Source organism: Lissotriton helveticus, chromosome 2_1 (genome assembly GCF_964261635.1).
Source record: "Lissotriton helveticus chromosome 2_1, aLisHel1.1, whole genome shotgun sequence".
In the NCBI taxonomy this organism is placed as follows: domain Eukaryota; kingdom Metazoa; phylum Chordata; class Amphibia; order Caudata; family Salamandridae; genus Lissotriton; species Lissotriton helveticus.
This window is the reverse complement of record NC_136059.1, coordinates 260,618,552-260,636,626: the sequence shown is the minus strand read 5'-3', so window position 1 is coordinate 260,636,626 and position 18,075 is coordinate 260,618,552. Positions and strand designations below refer to the sequence as shown.

General features: G+C 44.3%; 1 protein-coding gene across 2 annotated transcripts in view; it reads left to right on the top strand.

Annotated features, from left to right (window-relative positions):
- The window catches only part of DYM (dymeclin), a 1,345,000-nt gene that overhangs the window by 364,390 nt on the left and 962,535 nt on the right, over positions 1 to 18,075 (top strand). For both annotated transcript variants that reach the window (XM_078674786.1, XM_078674785.1), the window contains exon 7: positions 4,582 to 4,707. In XM_078674786.1, coding sequence (XP_078530912.1) covers positions 4,582 to 4,707 — 126 coding nt within the window. The remainder of the gene's footprint in view (positions 1 to 4,581; positions 4,708 to 18,075) is intronic.

The following is an 18,075-nucleotide window of genomic DNA, read 5'->3' as shown; positions in this document are numbered from 1 at the left end:
AAATTGTAAAATCTAAAAATAGGAACAAATTGGCAAACCGGTTTTTCATCTTCACTCGTTTTCTTAAGGCAGGATTCTATTTTGAGTGCGTCTCTTGTTTGAAAATAATAGTTTTGTGCTTAAGTATGTGTCCAACCCCTCCAAAAGAGTTGTCAGTATGACATTTGTTTTTTGCACACATATTCATGTAGGAAGATGCCAAAGGAAAAAAAAGGCATTACAAAGGAAAGCTTCTTTGTAATGGCTTTTTTTTTCTTTTGCATCTTCCTATATGAATGTCTTTTTGTTTTTTTAAGAATAAAACGTAATTTAAGAATATAAATATATATTTATTGCCAATAAAAATTGGTCTTTATCTTTAATTTGTAAAGTATGAATTTTAAAGTTATTCACTTCTAATGCATTTTTAAATAAGTAACGTTGTTGGTCAAACAGGATCGTTTAATCATGTACCAAAACCTAGACCATGTGATAGGGTCACCCAAAAAAATACCCATAACATTTGATGTAAAAATCCAGGTACATCGCTAATCAGTAAGTCTCATAGGGCCAGATGTAGGTGGCCAAATAGCGAGCGCTAACACTGAAATTCACAGAATTTCAGCGTTTGCGATCGCTATTTGGCAGCGAGCAATGTAGGTAAGTTGAAACCTACTAGCAAAATAAGTTATCGCAACATTGTGATTCCTTATTTTGCTCTTGCATTTAAGGAATCGCAAATTGCGATTCCTTAAATGCAAAGTAAGTAGCACAAAAGAAAGTGCACTTTAGCCTTAAAGAATCGCTAATTACCACCAACTTCAAGTTGGTGGTAATTAGCGTTTTCCTTTAAAAAAGCCCTTTTCTTGTGGCACACATTCATGCCCTTAGGGCACATTTCAGAAGTGCAACAGGGTGTCCTTTTGGTACCCTGGCACCCTTGAAATTGCTCCCGCAGTTTGCGAGTGCCTTTTGGTGACTCGCAAATTGCGGAAGCAATTCCTATTCATTCCTATGGGCCTCTTGGCCCGTAGGAATGAATGGGAAGGTATTCCTTAATTGCGCATCGCAATTTGCGATTCACAATTAAGGAATATTAAGGAATCGCAAAAAATATTGTGATTCCTACTTACATGGCAATTTGTGATTCCTTAATAGCGATAACCTGGTGCTCCCAGATGTAACGCCACAAACGCCAGACGGCATACACGCCAGACACACTGGGCTGTGCTGACCTAAAAGGGACGCAGAGAGACTCATGAAGCACCTGACCCAGCAACAAGGTATTGGGGTTCTCATGGGGATGATACTACGGGGGCTTCCTGAGCTGGATGGCGGCTGGGAGGATCGTAGGAGCGACAGAATAGCCCCCTTTTTTGACTGACTGAACTGCAAGCAGTCACTTGCGGACTTATTGTTCTAGTTTGGATGGGAGGCGTTTACCTACTTGTTCTGGGGTGTGTGAGTTGGGGGATTTGTTTATTGTTCTTAATGGGAGAACACTTTGAGTTGAACTATTTTCAGAATGAGCCACAAGCTTCTAGGAAATGCATGCCACTCAGAGGCTAGGGCCAGGGAGGAACCAAAGTACTACCCTTTTTCAGGGACACTAACATATGGCTGACACACAAAAGTATAAATGCATGACCTGGAACATCAGGGGCATGCACACGATGGTGAAGAGATATAAAGTACTCTCCTACCTCTGCCGATGGGGGGTCCGGTTAGCCTTACTACAGGAGACACACCTGACACAAAAGGAGGGAGCAGCGTTACAGAGGCGCTGGAGAGGCCAAATGCCTACGCGAGGGGCATATCGATATGGACACAGGCGGGGGTCCCATTTCAACTCATAGACTCACTAGTAGAGCCGGAGGGCCCGCTACTTAGCGGTTCAGGACGATTAGAGGGTTGCAAACTGAATATAGTGAACATTTACACCCCCAACGAGAAGCAGCCACCCTTCTTTGCCCAACTAAGTCACCGCTTGGCACCATATTTGACTGGCACTACAATAGTGGAGGGAGACTTTAATAGCGTAGATGATACACACATGGACAGATCCCACCCTTCACTGCGAGGCTGCCGAGCCGCGCACGCCTTAATCATTTAGTGCATGGCGATGAAGCTGGGGATTGCTGGATGCCTGGAGAACCCTACATCCCCGAGATAGGGACTACTCCTATTTTTTCTGCAGTGCAGTAGGTGCATGTGTAACTAGACGCCTTCCTATGCATGACAGATATAGAAAGTCGGATGCTCACCACAGAATACCTCACACACACAATATCAGATCATAATCCGGCTGTGCTGACTTTGGGGTGGTAGTGATGAGGGACCTCTACCGGGATTCGGAACTGCTCCCTTTCGAAGCGCTCCGAACGGAATATGAATTGTCCAGGGGCCAGTTCTTAAAACATAGAGCTCTCAGGCTGAGGATAAGGAAACACTGGGGCACGGGCAGCACAGAATCCCGAGTGCTCGCGGGATGCCGGTACGTCACACTCTTGGTGAGAACGATTAAAACTGTTTCCTGCCTTTACAAGGCGATCAAACAGGACATACAAAAACCATTAGACCGCTTGCGAGTGCAATGGAAGGAGGACTAGGGAAGACAGATCCCGGAGGCAGACTGGGATATGATAGAGGAGAGAACCCCGAAGGCGTCCAGAAACCCGCGGTTCAAACCAATAAATTAATTTAAATGCTCCAAAGAGCATATCTTACCCCGTCCCGAATAATGCATTATTTTGGAGTAGAATCGGCAGTATGCCCTAGGTGCGGGGAGAGAGAAGCCCATATTCTACACGTTTTGGGACTGCCCTACCTTGCGCACATTTTGGGAGGAGGTATGATGCACAATAGGAGACACCATAGACCAGGAATTTCCGCAAACCCCAGACTATTACCTGCTAGGGTGGGTCCGGCACACAGCAAAAAATAAAACAACCTGGAAATTCCAAGACATGGCATAAGTCCTGGCCAAACGGGAGATAGCTAGAGACTGGAAAATCCATGGGGGCCGTGGTGGGAACATGGAAAAGGGAATTAGAAAAATGTCCGGGCGAAAGGAATTCTCTTACTTTGAGAAGCGAGGCGGGGTATAGGTAACACAGACCGAACAAGAGCATGGGAGCTCCTAGTGAAAGAACTAACAGCTAAGGAGCATGGATCCAGCAGAGCGGAATCCCCGCAGCCAGTAGCACCAGACCGAGAAGGAGGGAAAGTGAATTGGCAGACCAGGGATAGGTTGACCAGATGATTCCCCCATAGCGATATGTGCACGATAACATCCAGAATTAAGCCAAGGGCCATAGCACGCGCGCAATGGCTGAAGAGACACTTATTTGGAACCAAATGCAACTCAAGAGAGGGAAGAGGGAGGGCTGGGGGGGTTTGTTAGTCTTCAGGTGAGTGCACCAGAGATTATATACTTAATTGTATATGCTGAACGTTGATGAGACTTAATGTATGCTATGAATACCTGAAAACCCAATAAATACTAGTTAAAAAAAAAAAGATGAAGCCACAACTTAAGTGTATTACGAACACATTTTGATCAATGTGGTCATTAATTTAAAAAAATGTAAAAAATGTTGTGGAGATCTATAGTTTAAATACTTTTATTGCAACATGGTGCTTGCAGTTTATCATGTCTCTCCATTTACTTTCGTTTTGCATTTTGTACTTTCATTTTTCAGTTATCACCCATGGTGTCTGGTGGTACATGATCCATGCCCATGAAGTGTAAGTCCTCTAGACTACTATAATGTTCTATGAAATATTAGCCTGAACATTAATATGGATTGCTTTAGTCACCCTTAATTGTACTGCCCATGTAGCTCAGACCCAAAGCATAACTACCATAATGTAATAGGATCTACTGATGAGAAAGTAATCCCAGCAATTCTGAAGGGCAAACAGACTGTCATTTGAAATAGATCGACTCATTTACGCAGTGTTGAAAATGCAGTCGGTGCTGTACATACCAATGGTGCAAGTATGAGAATGAATGACCCCTGTAAGATAGGACTCCTCAGATACACTGGTGTCTTGCCTGCAAAAGATAAGCAGAACCCAAATTTAGTGACATGTTGGAACCACAGAGATTTCCCTCAAGGAGCCAATGTTCTCCTCCAGCCTGCCTATGCCTATGGTTACCCAAGCTTAAGGTGCTTATAAACTACTTAAATAATTAATAATTCGCGTCTGTCAATGAAGAGGTAGCATCCACAACAGACCTCAGTTTCGGCAACACTAATGTGTCTTTATACCATGAAGCATATATTCGCATTAGCAGATTGATGAAATATCTCATACTTGTGATGGATACATTACTCCAGTCCTGATAATAATGAGCTCTGTTTGAACCTAAGGTCGGTCTAGGGTATTATATTGAACCTGCACTAGCATAGTCGACCATCAGTGCTGGTGAGTCTGTCATGGAGCATCACTGTATCTTTTTGTCTGGAGTTATTTGTGGCAGTATGTGATAGCTACAACAAATTTCATTTAACTGACAAATAGAAAGCTACCTCTTGGAACTGTTTTGGTATCACTTTATCACATTTTTATGCCTTTCTTTTATCTTGTTTTTTGCAGGGACATGACTTACAGCATATTACTAGAAGCTGTGACAACATTTATTATCTTGCTTTCCTATCAAATATTCCAGAAAGAGATAATTCGTGAAAGCGTCTTGCACAAATACCTGATGCATGGTCGATGGTACGTCATTTTATTATCATTTGTACTGTTTGCTGAAGAGCATTGTCCTGTGTTTAAGAAATATGCTGTTTGTGGGAGTTATTCTGAATCTGGCGTGCATCTTTTCTTGGCATGATTATTTTCTCGAAGCCCCCCCTCCTTTCTTATGTTCAAAATTCCATCTGGATTTTCCCTTCCTTTTCCTTCTTTATCACAAGCACATCATGAGGAGGTCGCGTTTGCAAATCAAGATCTTGTGTTTCCAGCTTCAGCATGTTTGGCCTGGCCTTCATAAAGAGGGATTGCTCCTCAGGATCAACTGAGTGGGATAATTGTGCAAACTACTGGACCCTGTATAGAAATGTTCTCCTTTATTCTTCTCTGGTATTTTTGATTATTTTGGACAGCAACGTGATTGAAACAGATTGTTGCTCCCTTGAGTCCTACATACTTTCTGTGCTTTCGTGGTCTACTGACCTGAGCCAGTAAGTCTTTGGGATGTGCTTTCTTTTCTCATTCCAAAAGCTGTTGATCAGGCGTGTGCCAATTTCATGCTTTCTCTTTAATCTGGAGTTGGCCAATGACCACTTTTTGACTGCTGGTTGATTTGAGCAAGGCAATTGAAGAACATGTTTCCAGAAGGCATTTTCACTGTGTTTCTTCTCTAGTTGATTGCGATGATTTGCATAGCTGCTCCCGGTTCTCAAATGTTCTCTGCTTCTGAGGGGGTGCCAGTTACTGCACTATATCTAACTTTCTGTCTCTCCTCTTTCTAACCCACCTCAAGGGATGCTGCTTTTGCCAGTCATTTTCTCCAAACCCAATGGGCATAGTTTGTGCTTTCAGCTTCTGTTTGTGAGCACCCATGCTGAACTGCATCCTCTGCAACTCTGTGTGGGAGCTGGGCATTGGGCCCCTTTAGTTGCCCTAACATGTTGGATCTGTTGTACAGCACAATTTCAAGATATTTGCAGCACAGATGCCCCAAAAACGATGTCTCCTGTGCTCCACAAGGTCATCCTAGGTGTACCATGGTAGTCTACAAAAAATCTCTGCCACCTTTGCCTTTCCTTGTGAAAGGCCAAGTTAAATCTTCAAGGTGTACCACAATCTTGTCTTCATATCTAGAGATGGATGATATACTACTCTACCTTTCATCACTGCTTACATTTGTGCCTTGTCTCTCGAGAGTTAGTCATTACTGTTATAAAATTTGAATTATTAATCTATAGAAATCAAGTGCTTTCATGTTGGAAGAAGGTGGAAGAGAGGACATGAAATATCGTCTGTGGTAATGATGCATTGTCTACAAAGGTGTACCCACTAGCCTTAGTTCCTTCAAATGTTTTCCAGTGTCATGGTAACATGTCAATCCCTAAAACTACAGGGTAAAGCCCTGTAAGAACTGTCGCAAACAGATGTCTGTGATTGATCCCCAATGGGTGTGTCTCTGGCATTTTAGTTTGGTGCACAGCTCAAAGGCCTACAATGACAGAGCGCCGATGAACACAAAGGCCATTGTGAATGTGAGGCGAAGCTTTCTAAGGTGAATCACCACAATAATTCACTCAGGCCCTGCTCCAGCTCGAAGTCGAGAGTGCAAACCCTCTCCCACTCCTAAAGTTGTTCTTGCGGCAAATGTTCTTTAAAGTCAAAGAAAAACATGAGAAGTCCAAGTGTCAACCAGCCCCTTCCTGCCACATTCAAGAGAAGGAATGAGGGCATCACAAATGAGGTGCCTCCAAATCTAGTTTCCCTTAAACCTTAGAAAAGTCATGCAGCGCCTGTTTGGCACACTGCTGGCTCGCTCTGGAGTGGCTTTGGGCCTCAAAGATCCAAAGGCAACTCCAGCCAGGTTACTGCCAGTGGCTCTGCCTTCTGCACCATCTGTGCCCCTTTGAACCTGCTTTGGATTTTGCACTGATATCAGTGCAGAGTTCAGGTTCAGCTTGAACTCTGCGCCGGTCCCAGGAACGTTAGTCCTGTGAACGTCGATGCCACCACCGGTGCCAGAGGAGGAACTGCCACTTACTATTGCCTTAGACTCCGGGCCGCACAGAAACAATTCACCAACTTTTGTGCCTCAGACTTCGATCAGAGACAGACATTTTTAGTTGCCCATGGAGACTATGGAAAAGAGTATGCCACCCCTTATGATGAAGACAATTGTTTCATGGACGTAAAGGGTTCCAGTGGGTTGGATACTTCACCCGATTTTGGCTTTTTGTCCTCCATATACCAGCTACAGAAGAAGATACATCTTTTGCAACTGTGATTCAGATGGCTGCTAAGGTCCTTGACCTCCACATCCCCGCTATGCCACTGTGGAGATGAAAACAAAGTCCTATTTTGTTCTTCAACCTGGCCAGGCACCATTCATGTCCTTTGTGAGTTTGAATTTGGCCCTCATGGACCTGCTATTGGGTACTTGGCCAAACCATGCTCTGGCCGACCAGTCCTTCCACAGGTCAACAGTTGCATAGACCAGCTCTAGGTGACCCTGACTTTTTAACTCAGCATCCAACCTCTGAGAGTTTGGTGGTGCAGAGATCCAACCCCTGAGAGTTTGGTGGTGCAGGGGTCCACCCGCAGGGTCAACCCAGATGTCTTTACAACTACTTTTCCTGGCAGAGTCCAAGCACAAGGAAACAATTGGCAAAGATGTGTTCTCATCAGAAAGCCTTGCCTTGAGGTCGGGTAGTGCCAGCGACCTTCTTGAATGTTACACACATGCACTTTGGAATAAGGTTGGTGAGATCTTACCGTCGGTCCCAGCATATCAACAGGCTTCCTTGGCCCAAACTATCCACAATGACCAGAATGCGGTCAAGTTCGCCATCTGCTCGGGCCTAATGTGGTGCTCCCATGCCACACATGGATGAGATCCACAGCCTTCTCAGGGGATGTCCAGGTGTCCTTAATAAGCTAGCCCTTCCACTGTACCCACCTGCTTGGTGGAGAGGCAGACTTGGTCACAGAGCTTATAAAGAAGAGCCGAGCTATGGCATGCTCCTTTGGTCTTTCAACACCAGTCTGGCAATCCCCAAAGCAGTTTGCCCTTTATGGAATCTGTCAGTAGCTTGGTGTATCGACAGCTTGAGGACCTGCCACCTGTACAAAAGGCCTCTCAGCCCTTTTAAGGTCATGCCATGGCCCAGCCGACAATGACCAGGCCATGAGGGGTAACATATGTCTCAAGCCCCCACACTACTGGCGACAAACTCCAAACCTCTTTTGTGCACCCTTAGTGGCATACAGCCACTCAATAAGAGTCAGTCACTTGCTGTTGAGATGGCAGAGCATTACATCCAACAGGTGGGTCCTCCAATTGGTGCAACTGGACTATGCCCAACCATTCATTTTTGACTTGCCGCACCTGCCGCCTACATCAGAGTGGCTCTTGGAGGACTATCTGTCCATTGTGCCTCAGGAGGAGCGAGCTGTTTTAGCCAGAGCAGCTATAGAGAGCATTCTGGCTGCAGAATTAGGGACTTGATGTTATTCTCGCTCCTACCTTGTGCAGAAGAAGGACTGAGACTTTCGTCCTGTCGTAGATATTCTCCCTCTCAATGTGTTCCTGCACAAGGACAAATTAAAGATGCTCATGCTGGCCCAGGTTCTCTCTGCTCTGGATCCCAGGGACTGGATGGTGGGGCTTGACCTGCAGCACCCTTATTTTCACATCCCTGTTCTGTACGTACGCATGTGGTACCTGCTGTTCAAGGTGGGCCACAAACATTTTCGGTTGCTGAGCTCCATTTGGACCTTATCGGTGGCCCTCGGGTGCTCACAAAGTTGATGGTGGTGGGTGGTCACTTCCCATTTTCGGTGGTCGGAGTTACCAGTCTTCTCCAACCAAGGCGATTGAAGGCAGGCTCACCACAGTCAGTAGCAGACCGCCACCAGATGACTGTAAACCTCTAAACGACATTTGGGTTTTTAATCAACCTGCCGAAGTCACACCAACTCCTTTTCAGAGGCTTCACTTCATCAGAGCCATCCTGGATATGGTGCGCATTCAGGAATTTCCTCCTTTCCTCCAGACCAATGAGTCCAGGACATTCGGGCTATGATTTCTATGTTTCCGCCTCTGTCCTAAGTCTCAGTGAAGATGGTTCTGAGGTTTATGGTCTGCTTGCCTCCTGTATCCTGCTTGCCAACAATTCTCAATGGCATATGTGAGCTCTTCAGTGGGATCCTATGTCTTAGTGGGCCCAGCACCAGGGGAACCTGCTGGATTCCATCCAAGGGTCTGAGAAGACTGCAAAATATCAGCATTAGTGGCTGCTCGACTGCAATTAGACCAGCAGCAGAACTTACTCTCTATCCCATCCAGACTTGACAGCCGTGATGGACACATCACTATTAGGTTGGGGAGGCCATCTGGGAGAGGTGGAGCTCAGAGAACTCTGTTTTCCGACAGAGTCTGCCTCCTCATAAATCTGTTGACACTGCGGGGCGATTTGCTTGGTTTTTAACGCCTTTTTGCCAACCATCAAGACCAGACTGGTTCGGGTTCTCATGGACAACATCACCGTCGGTGTATACTGGAGGCTCAGATAAGTTTGTGGCTTGGTGCTTTACTCACCAGAAGGACTCTTTGCAGCCCAAGGAATCGTATGTATTGCTGTTTGTTTTGTTTTTGGCCCAGCAAGGACTTGCTGCAGCAAATGTAAATATTATTTGTCAGCCCTTTTGCCTTTTTACATTCGCTGGAGCAGCCGTCTTTGTTCAAATCATCTGCTGTGATGCATTTTATTAAAGGTTTGCAGCACATGTTTCCGCCAGAGCCCTTTGTGATTCCACAATGGGACTAAAATGTGGTCCTCACTTTCCTACTGTGTACCCCTATCGAGCCATTGTGCCACCTCACATTAAAATCTTTATTTCTATCATTCCATATAAGTGAGCTTCAGGCCCTCTTGGTCCAGCCTCCCTATACCACCTTTTTTTAAAAAAAAACTTGTGTTATGTCCTCGGGGCGCATTTCTACCAAAGGTGGTGACGTCTTTTCACCTCTGACAGGCCATCACTCTTCAACTTCCACAAGCTCATTTTCGAAAGAGGAAGAGAGCCTCCACCGCTTGAACCCACAAGAGAGCGCTGAGCTTTTGCATTGATCGTACCAAAGTACATTGGGTGTACGATCAGCTCTTTGTGGTGTTCTCTGGTGCAAACAAGGCCATGGCAGTGCAGAAATGGACCATCTGTCAGTGGATCATTCTCTATATTATGATCTGCTATACATTGGCTAAGATGCAGCCTCTAGAACTACATAATTCATTTTATAGGAGCTAAGTCTGCTATCCCTGCATTGGCACATGGATTTCCTGTCTTGGATATCTGTCAACCCACTAAATGGGGACTCCGTGTACACGTTCATCAAGTGTTACTGCCTTGACAGCCAGGTCCAACGGGAAGGGCTTTTCGCCCATTAGGTTCCGAAGGACTTTTTGATCTGACCACACCACAGACCCACCACCTTGGAGGTACCACTTTGGTATCTGTTCACAAGCGGAGGAATCTGCAATTAGAAGTATCTCTCAGAAGAACAAGCTAATTCCCTTCAGTAACCCTCGTTCAGGTGGATACTCTATCTAAAAGCATGTTCCTCTCTGCCTTCCCACCTTCCTGTTCTCTGGAATGATCCTCTTTTCCGTCTAAAATGTTCCCAGTTTGCAAATCTGCACACTAGTAGTTCCCGCTGCTGTTGGGCTGTTCGTCTGAGGACGCAGGCAAGCATATGAAACAAACTGACGTCAGCGAGCATGGGTGCCACTTATATGCGGCTCTATGTATCCCTTCCAAGGAAGAATGATGTTGGCATGGAGCCAGGCGGCACCGCCTATTGGCACTCAGGAGCACTACTTTTTGAGTTTGTGATCCAGTCTGGTGCCTAAGAATATTCACAAGGTGAGGAAATATACACCAGAAAGAGTATTACTGAAGGTAAGTAACTTGTTCACTATGGCCCTTTTCTGTTCAAATCTCTCCTCTTAATTACTCCATGGTATGGTGAGTCATTCTGAACCTTTAACTGTCCGAATCAAGCGGCGAGAACCCTTAGAACACTGCTGCATATTATTCCGATAACCATAACAGCAGTGAGTAGCTTCACAATCAGTCTTTGAATCAGTCCCTGCAGTAGTAGCAAACAACCACAATCAGCATATGCAAGTGTCTGGCAAAAGGGGGGTATACAACCTTTACAACGCAACTTTTACCACGACCTACCATTACCACGCATTTTTTACAACGCAGGATCCATGACAACGCATACCATTACCACGCATGTATTTACAACGCAGGTACTTTTACAACGCATACCATTACAACGTAAGTATTGGTAAGTATATTATTTTATTAAAAATATTATTTGGGTTTTTTGTAAAGGGGTATTTTTTGGGTTCAGGGTCAGTTTTGGGTTTTTGGGTAAAGGGGTATTTTTAGGGTTCAGGGTCAGTTTTCAGTTTTTGGGTAAAGGGGTATTTTTAGGGTTTAGGGTCAGTTTTCAGTTTTTGGGTAAAGGGGTATTTTTAGGGTTTAGGGTCAGTTTTCAGTTTTTGGGTAAAGGGGTATTTTTAGGGTTCAGGGTCAGTTTTCAGTTTTTGGGTAAAAGGGTATTTTTAGGGTTCAGGGTCAGTTTTCAGTTTTTGGTTAAAGGGGTATTTTTAGGGTTCAGGGTCAGTTTTCAGTTTTTGGGTAAAGGGGTATTTTTAGGGTTCAGGGTCAGTTTTCAGTTTTTGGGTAAAGGGGTATTTTTAGGGTTCAGGGTCAGTTTTCAGTTTTTGGGTAAAGGGGTATTTTTAGGGTTCAGGGTCAGTTTTGGGTTTTTGGGTAAATGGGTATTTTTAGGGTTCAGGGTCAGTTTTGGGTTTTTGGGTAAAGGGGTATTTTTAGGGTTCAGGGTCAGTTTTGGGTTTTTGGGTAAAAGGGTATTTTTAGGGTTCAGGGTCAGTTTTGGGTTTTTGGGTAAAAGGGGTATTTTTTGGGTTCAGGGTCAGTTTTGGGTTTTTGGGTAAAGGGGTATTTTTAGGATTCAGGGTCAGTTTTGAGTTTTTGGGTAAAAGGGGTATTTTTTTGGGTTCAAGGTCAGTTTTGGGTTTAAATTTAAATTACATTAAATTAAATTGATTAAATTAAATTAATTAAATTAAATTAAATTAAATTAAATTAAATTAATTAAATTAAATTACATTATATTAATTTTAATTAAATTAAATATTAAAAAATATTATATACTTACCAATACTTACGTTGTAATTGTATGCGTTGTAAAGGTATATGCGTTGTAAATACATGCGTGGTAATGGTATGCGTTGTCATGGATCCTGCGTTGTAAAAAATGCGTGGTAATGGTAGGCGTGGTAAAAGTATGCATTGTAACGTCATACATCCAAAAGGGGTATCTTGTAACAGAAACAGCCCTTGATGTAAGTAAGCCCATAAGAATATTTTTAATTACTCTGAATCAAAACTGGAACACCTTCTTTCTCCAGCACTCAGGCAGGGAGATATTTCTCTGTGTTTTGAATACACAAAATACCTGCTTGTGTGTTAGTATAGAAATAGTTATTCGGCTCTTATTATGCATGTTTAAATCTGCTCAGGCACTGCAATGGCTATCTGTTTAATGGGCTTGAAGTACTTTCCTCAAACCTTGTATCAAACTAACAACTCAGTCAACTTCAAAGTTTTTTGTCCTGTAGCATAAAAAAAACCTTTGATGCTATGACCACATGGGAAGTGGGTGTCAAATAGAAAATGTCCATCGGAGTTGTTCACTGACACTAAGACGAATACGATCGTGTGGGGGCAAGATTAGCAGATGTGATTGATTGCTCTTTGGTATTAGAATTGTGTCCTCTTGATCACTTTATAAACACATATTCTTTCTTCATAACATTTCAGAATGAGGGCCACACTGGTGTTTGGTGATTTTGGAACTGCCCATTATAACGCAAAACTTGTGTACATCCTAGTTCCTTCGGAAGTAATCTGGACAAATAAACTTGACTAAATATTCAAGGCCGGTAGCATAAATCTGCATGCACGACAATGCCGTAACGACCTTTGACTGTGTACATTCTGTGAACATTGTTGAACGTTTATTGTCACATCGCATAGAATACCTGGAACTGGAAGTCAGGATTACTGCGTGTAATCAGTAAAACACTAATTTGTAAACAGTAAAATACAGGAGAGAGGCAAAAACACGCTATCTAAAATAGTTGCAGCACCCCTCATAAATTGCTTACTTGGTTAAAGACAATCAGATTATCTAAGGTGTACATTCCTATAGAAAATGGAATAAACCCCAAGAGGGAGTACACTAGGGACCTTACTTCTCAAGAAAAATAAGCATTACTTGTGATGCAAATATAGACTTGTTATTTACCATGAGTGATGTGACTCACTGTGAAGCATCCCAGGTGTTTTACTAATGCACTCTCAGGGTGCATGAAGTGCTGTGCCGTTCCCCATAACAGTGCATATAGGGCCCTCTCCAGAGACTCTCTGGCCCTCCTTGAGGAATTTTCTGGGTGATTGGTTACGCTGTCCCAGATTCTTGTCTGTTCTTTTGTGGGATGGGCTTGCTATTCTATTCAGTGTTCTGACTATTGATGAGGATCCCCTGGAAGAGAAGGAAAAGTTGCTTGCCGTTATTCCTAGTTATGTTCCAATGGAATCCTCCTCAAAGTTTTGAGTTTTGTACCTTTGGCCCATAGTTGCTTGCAGTAGTCACTCGCCTGTCCAGTGTTACGAAATGAGCCTGCTCAGCACTAGATTCAAGGACAGTATACTGGAGATTACTATTTTTTTTACATTCTCTAAGGGAAAGGGGTGCCTGGGGGTGTCTCGTCTCACTTGCAAATGGTCACTGCCTCCTTCGAGGAATCAGTAAAAAAAATCTGTTTTGCAACCATAATTTGGTAACAAAACGTGAAGCGCTCTGATATCCCTCGGGATCATGTTCGCGCTATATAAAACTTTATAAATAAATTATATTCAAACATAGCACTGAAATTCAGTATTTGGAAGGGACCTGCCCCTTTCGAATTCCAAATCGCTAATTCAAATTGCAATTCGAAAAAAGCATCTTTGTGGTCTCAGACCTGAATACTTAAAGTAAATTCTTATCTGTGCCTGTGTTTCAGTGCACACCTTCGCTTGTGATCTGGCCGATTCCTAATCCCTTAATATTTCTCCATTCAGAGTTAGTCTCAGAGTTCTTGATTTTACATATTTCTGATTGTCTTTGGTTCTAAGAACCATATATGATTTCTAAATGGACTTTAATGAGTAACCTATTTGTTTTGCATTGTATTGTTGTATATGGTAACATCTATATTTCTATCAGGTCTGCCGGCATTATGAGAGTATATATCTTTGTCTCACCCTGAAAGGGTAGGAAGGAAACAGAATTATATTAACAGTTCGTCCGATTCTTCCATCAGTTGCAATTGTGAAGAAGAATTATAGATATCTGGCTCATAGATCCACACAGACCTTAGCTGACTTTCTTTAACTAAAACGCGCAATTTAGGCCACAGTCTTCTCTCCAGTATTAGATGTCATCCGCATAGAGTGAAATGGATGCCAAGTACCTGCTACAACTGTACCTCTATGCCTGTCTCTGTCATTTATTATTATTATTATTATGCGTTCTTATATAGCGCTCGATTACCCGTAGGCATCTCGGCGCTTGCCTTGGGATCCCGTCCTGGCTTCCCCCAAGGTGAAAGCCAGGCATCCCGCCGCGGGGGGGCCGTAGTGGAGATTAAGCAGGCTAATGCCCAGAGCTGCAGAGTGTGAACCCATGATTCGAGTAGGCACCGAAACGAGAATTATCGAGTCCGTGGATATTTGGGCTCAAGACCCTGCCGCGTCGGGAATTGAACCCTGGTCCCGGGTCTGACCTCTGCTTCAGGGTATGCCTCCTCTAACCAGTGAGCCACACTTCTCCTCCACACGTCATTTGACTCTGCTACAGGACAGGAGGCTGCTGGCCGTGTTGCAGTCAGCATGAGAAACAACCATCGGATACTAAAAGATGTGTTCTGTGATGAGCAATTTCTTGGAGTACCAGGGCAATCATGATTACTGGGCTCCAGCTGCATCAATTAGATTTTCTCACCACTAGTATCCTAGGGCCACTGTCCAACTGGACCCCAAAATGAATAGCCAAGTTCTCCTGTCAGGCTCTTTTCTCGCTTAGGATAGATAGCGAGATGGAGTAGTCCAAAGTTTACACAAGGACATGAGGTGGGTTAGACACTCAGAAAGCTGTTTACATATGAATATCAGCTAATACATTTTAGAAGAAAAGCACACAAGAAAATATGCTAGTCATAAAACTAAGTTACACAGCGAAACGCTGACTTATATACAACTCTCTGGGCCTGATCTCTGACCCAAAACAGCACCTAGATAACCTACACCTGTACCTATGCGTCTATTGTTAAAGCAAAGGTGCAGCTAGTTTCTAGTGTTAATTACGCCTGCTAATGTTCCTTACATTATATGTGGGTTAAACTCTTCATTGAGACTCCAATTTTCCTATCATACATCTGCAATGTAAGTGACATCATTATAAAAGAACATTAACATTATATATAGGCAAGTTACAGTCATAGTGTTACTTGGGATCCTCCTAGTATGAAGATATACCAGAGAAAATAGTACTTATTTGTTGTGGGATTCTGTACAGAAGGGAGTGTTCATCTTAAACTGTGCCTCCTCACTTCCCCTTAAACTTTGTATATACATCAAAAACAAGTGCTAGTCCTGTGCACCCGGAATTTTGTAGTTATGTCAGAGGTCCCACATAATTAATAAAAAAAGAAGAAGAGAAATGTTCTGCGGGTTGTCTGTGAAAAATACATAATGCACCATTGCAGCATTATACCCCAGTCTTTCTGATTTATCAGCATGCCCAATTCTGCGTTCAATTAAGCAATAAGCCGATCATGAGTCTGACTATCATAATTTAGTAGAAACTGATAAAAAACGTATGACCGTTAGTGAAGTAAAATTATAAAATATAATCTATAAATGTGAATTGTGAGTTAATTCAAGATAATAATGACCTTAAAGTTTATTAGAAAACGTGAATTTGTTTTGCAAGATTAATTAAAATCATCGCAAAAAAACTTAGAACCAATTCATAGAAAAATTTCACGTAAAAAAAACACATTAAAAACAACAACAAAAAACACTTTCACTGTGTTCATATACATTCAGAAGCAATTCACCCTAAAAAGCAAGCTAAATGAGTTACAGGTAAACGCTAAAAATGTTTAGCAATCTTCGCTCTTTTCTTGATCAATAAAATACATTTTGTAAAGTGGGAGACAAGAAAACATTAATGAGATGATGAAATACCAGCCAACACAAAGTGGGCAAAAAAATTCATCAAAAGTTTTTCATAGAAAATCATCATAAAAGATATAAAGTGCTGCGTGCAGTAAAGTATAAAAAAAAGAAATGGTAAACACATTATAATCAACATTTCTGGTGTGTTTGTATCCCTTTAGAAGCAATTCACCATAACAAGCAGGGGAAAAGTTATAGTGCACTAAAATTGTTTAATAATCTTCGCTGTCCACTCGATCAATAAAATATATTTTGAAAGTGGGAGACAAGAAAAATTTCATAAAATGATAAAATACTGGCCAACACAAAATGGGCAATAAAATTCATCAAAAATGGCAATTGAGGATTGTAGGAAGGGGGAGTCTCTGGTTGGCGCAGTGCAGCACTGGCGACAATCAGGGCCTCTCTCTTCCTCGTCAGGGCTGAGGGTTACCTTCAAGACAACCTCTGCTTACCCTCTAGGTAGTGTGGCTTAAGCAGTCTCAGGCTAATCTCTGGGGCATGTAGGGTTAAACATTTGCAATATTATACCATCACCACCAACCCACCACACAATGACACCAAACTGTATTTGTAAAAATATATATCTTTATATAAATCTCAAGCAGGCTTGTAAATACAGTCTTGGTTGCTTTGAAAAGGCAAGGTTCCAGTTACTTTCAATAATGTCACAGTTCTTATTTAGCTTGTAATAAAAACAAATAGTCTTTACCCCTCAAAAAGGGTGCCACAGTTCCTGAATGCGATCTTTGGGGTCTCCTACCCCGTTCCAGGAAAGTACAGCGCTCCCTAGAGCTTCTGGGCGCTTTATCCGGCTTTTGCTGCAAGTCCCTATCAACCCTCACGCCTTCCGCGTGAGCAGGGGTGCGCGGCGTTCACTCCGATGGCCGAGAGGAGGCGTACCGGCCTCCCAGTCACCGTCAAAAGCGCACAGGGTTTGGCAGCCAAAGAGCGGAAAGTGCGGCAATCTCGGGGAAGGGGCCCTTCAAGGATGGGGCAAGGTTAGCAGAGTACCGGCTCCCCTTGGGGGGCGTTAGGGCACCTCGCAGGCTGAGAGGCGTTCCGCTGGCAGTGCGTCTCGAACTGGGCTGCGGGACGGCTTCCCGAAGTCTCGCAGTTCAGAGCGCACAGAGCGGGGGCCAGCAGGGGACGAGGGGTGCGCGCCTCACGGACTCCGTGTCCAGAGCGCGGCGCACCTCAGCAAACACAGTACCTTTTAGTCCTTGAAGGCGGGGGTCCGGGGCGGACGATGCCGGGGTTGATCTCAGGTCCCACGTCGCGGTGTCTTCCTCTGGCGATCCGAGCGGCGGCTCGGCTCAGGAGGGCGGCGTTGCGGTGGGGGTCAGATCTTCCGGCGAGGTGCTCCCGGCCTGGCAAGAGGGGGCAGGGCCCCGGGCAGCAGTGTGAGGCACGAACACAGCCTCTGAGCGCACAGCGGGTAGTCCTTCTCTCCCCACGCCGCTGCAGCTTGCAAACGGCGGCGGCGGGGGCTTCAGGGCAACTTCTTCTCCTGTGAAGCAGGCAGGCACAAGGCAGGGTCCGTTCTTGCGGTGCAGACCGCAGTTAGGCAGGCGACAGGTACGGTGCTTGGGCCAGCGAGGCTGGTCCTGGCGATGTCAGCTGGGGCCTGCCAGATAGCAGTTGCGATGCTCGGCGGGACGGGGGTGCCAAGGGCCTCTCAGAGGGCACAGTGATTCTCTCACGGCGCTCTCCGCTTCTCCTCAGTAGTGGTGCAGGCAGATGCACGACACACAGCAGCTTTCTCTTCCAGGGTAGCGCCCACTGTTCCCGGGGCGCTGGTCAGGGGGCAAGTTCACAGGCAAGCCCTTGGAGATCTTTAGCAGAGTTTGGCACAAGTTGAATGAAAGCAAAGTCTTTCAGTCTTTCTTCTCCTGCTCTCCTTCAGCAGCAAGGCACCCACCACAGGCCAGTCTCTTGGGGTCAGAGTCAGTACTTCTCCATGCAGCTTCCAGGGTCCTTCTCTTCAGGCAGAGCTTCTTCTTTGCGCAAACT